Genomic DNA, 1,842 nt, shown 5'->3' with positions numbered 1-1,842 from the left:
CGCGGCCCGCCCCTGCCTCCGGCCCGGCCGGGCCCGGTTCCTCCCCACCGCGCGCCCTGGCTGGCGCCCGCGGCGCCCCGCGTTACCTCGGGTCAGATCCAGCGGGACGTTCTCCTCGCCGCTGTCATTCCGCCCTGCGCGAAACAGACACACAGCCCCAGTTAGGATTCGCTCTGAGGCCAGCAGCGACTGCCCGGCTCCGGCCAGCGTCCCGGCTCGCTTCCCCAACCCAGAGCCTGGAGAAGACGTGCGCCAGGCGTGGCGGGCCCGGGCAGCGGTGAGGAGCAAAGGCTGCAGCGGGCTTACCTCGTATTCGGAGGTTCTTCAGAGAGCGGCCGCGGCCGATCGCCGCCATATTGACGGGTTTCAGTCACAACACCGGAAACCTCGCCCAATCGCGCGAGAACCCCTTCCCCTCCCCGCGCGCCGCGCCCGCCCCCCGCGGCATCTCCCCCGCCCCTCGGGGCCGGGGGCGCGCAGAGGGCGCCGCGTCGTCCCGGAGTGGCGTCCGGCCTCCTTCCTCCTTGCCGCAAGGGCGCGGCGACGGCCAGCCGGGGGCGAGAAGCCCGTGGGCGTGAGCGCGTGGAGGACGCGGCCCCCCGAACACCGCCCGGCCCGGGCCCTAGCGGCCGGGGCGGGGCAGCCCTGGACGCGGCCGGCCACCTGCTGCGCCCCGCTGGCGCCTTCTGGGCTCGTGCGAGAGCCGGCCCTGCTTCCTTCCTCCTTGAGCCAAAAGACTTATTTTTAAAAATCCTGCGCACAGTGTCCATCTCTCCGAGTCCCTCCCCAGACTCGCGCTGCGCAGACCAAGTGAACGCAGAGCAAAGTTTGCTTTCCGCCCACGCGCTGACCCGCGCGCCCGGCCGCCTCGCGCTCGGTCTTCCCCGCCGCGCACTGCCCCGAGGCTCGCAGCGCGGAAGCGGCGGGGCGGAGGTTGCTCCTGCCGCCGGGCGGGGAAGCGGGCGCCCGAGGCCGCGGGAGGCGCTCCCCTCCCCCGCCCCTCTGGCCGGCTGGTCCCAGATCTCCCTTGCTGTGGCCCCACGACAGTGGCCGATGCAGGGGAGATAGCTGAGCAGCACAGCGCCTGCCCGGCGAGCTCAAGGTCCTGAGTTCCGTTTGTGGTCCAAAAAAAAGGGAAGTAGCCGTGTCTTTTACAGGTATTAAGTATAGCTGACCTCTAACCCAGCAATTTAGATTTACTTCAAAAGAAGGTGAGCATTTTGTTGCCTATTTCTCAGCTCTTGTTCCAGGAGAATGAAAGTCAGTCGAAAGTAGAGATTTTTTTGCTTTAAGCACTTCTTTTTCCCAGTTAATGCAGTGTCCTGCACAAATAACTTGGTTGAGTAAGCCCTGTAGCATCTCTTTATGTACTTAAGGAAAGAAAACAAAATTATGGATGCTTAGTGAAGTTGTTGCCAATAGTGAACAATGGGAGATACTTCAATGATCAAAGGTATGCAAATTACAAGAGCAATTTAAAATGACCCGTGTAAATCTAGATAGAACATTGCTTGCTTGTGTAAGCGTTTAAAATATATACGGAACCACAAATTACATTATACAGTATTTTATGTGGACATGTGAAGCAGAAAAAAGTCTCAAGATTTTGTACACAATACTGCTTTTTCTCCCCTCAGCTATGGGATTGCACACATATTTTTTATTCTTGTCACTGCCTCTTGAATATCCTGTAGTTAATATGTGTCCCTTGTAAAATAAATAAGTAAAAATTTTAAAAACGAAAAATAGCATATTCATAAAAAAAAGAAACCCTCTTTCCTTAAAGTACTACCCTCTGTCTATATAATCCAGGTTCTTTTCTTACAGATTTGCCTTCAGATA

At 57.8% G+C, this 1,842-nt stretch overlaps 1 protein-coding gene across 6 annotated transcripts in view; it reads right to left on the bottom strand.

Moving 5' to 3' along the window:
- Rictor (RPTOR independent companion of MTOR complex 2) overlaps positions 1 to 386 on the bottom strand; it is a 158,605-nt gene extending 158,219 nt beyond the window's left edge. For 4 of the 6 annotated variants that reach the window (XM_023711875.1, XM_023711876.1, XM_023711878.1 and 1 more), the window contains exons 1-2: positions 307 to 377; positions 87 to 134 (exon numbers count right to left, since the gene is read on the bottom strand). In XM_023711875.1, the coding sequence (XP_023567643.1) occupies positions 87 to 134; positions 307 to 355 (97 nt within the window). In that variant the 5' untranslated portion in view covers positions 356 to 377. Of the gene's footprint in view, positions 1 to 86; positions 135 to 306 lie in introns of all 6 variants that reach the window. The other 2 variants (XM_004623425.2, XM_004623426.2) reach the window with 1 other exon arrangement.
- Between the last annotated feature and the right edge of the window lie 1,456 nt (positions 387 to 1,842).

Source organism: Octodon degus, unplaced genomic scaffold, assembly GCF_000260255.1.
Source record: "Octodon degus isolate 3935 unplaced genomic scaffold, OctDeg1.0 scaffold00002, whole genome shotgun sequence".
In the NCBI taxonomy this organism is placed as follows: domain Eukaryota; kingdom Metazoa; phylum Chordata; class Mammalia; order Rodentia; family Octodontidae; genus Octodon; species Octodon degus.
This window is presented reverse-complemented; position numbering and strand designations above follow the sequence as displayed.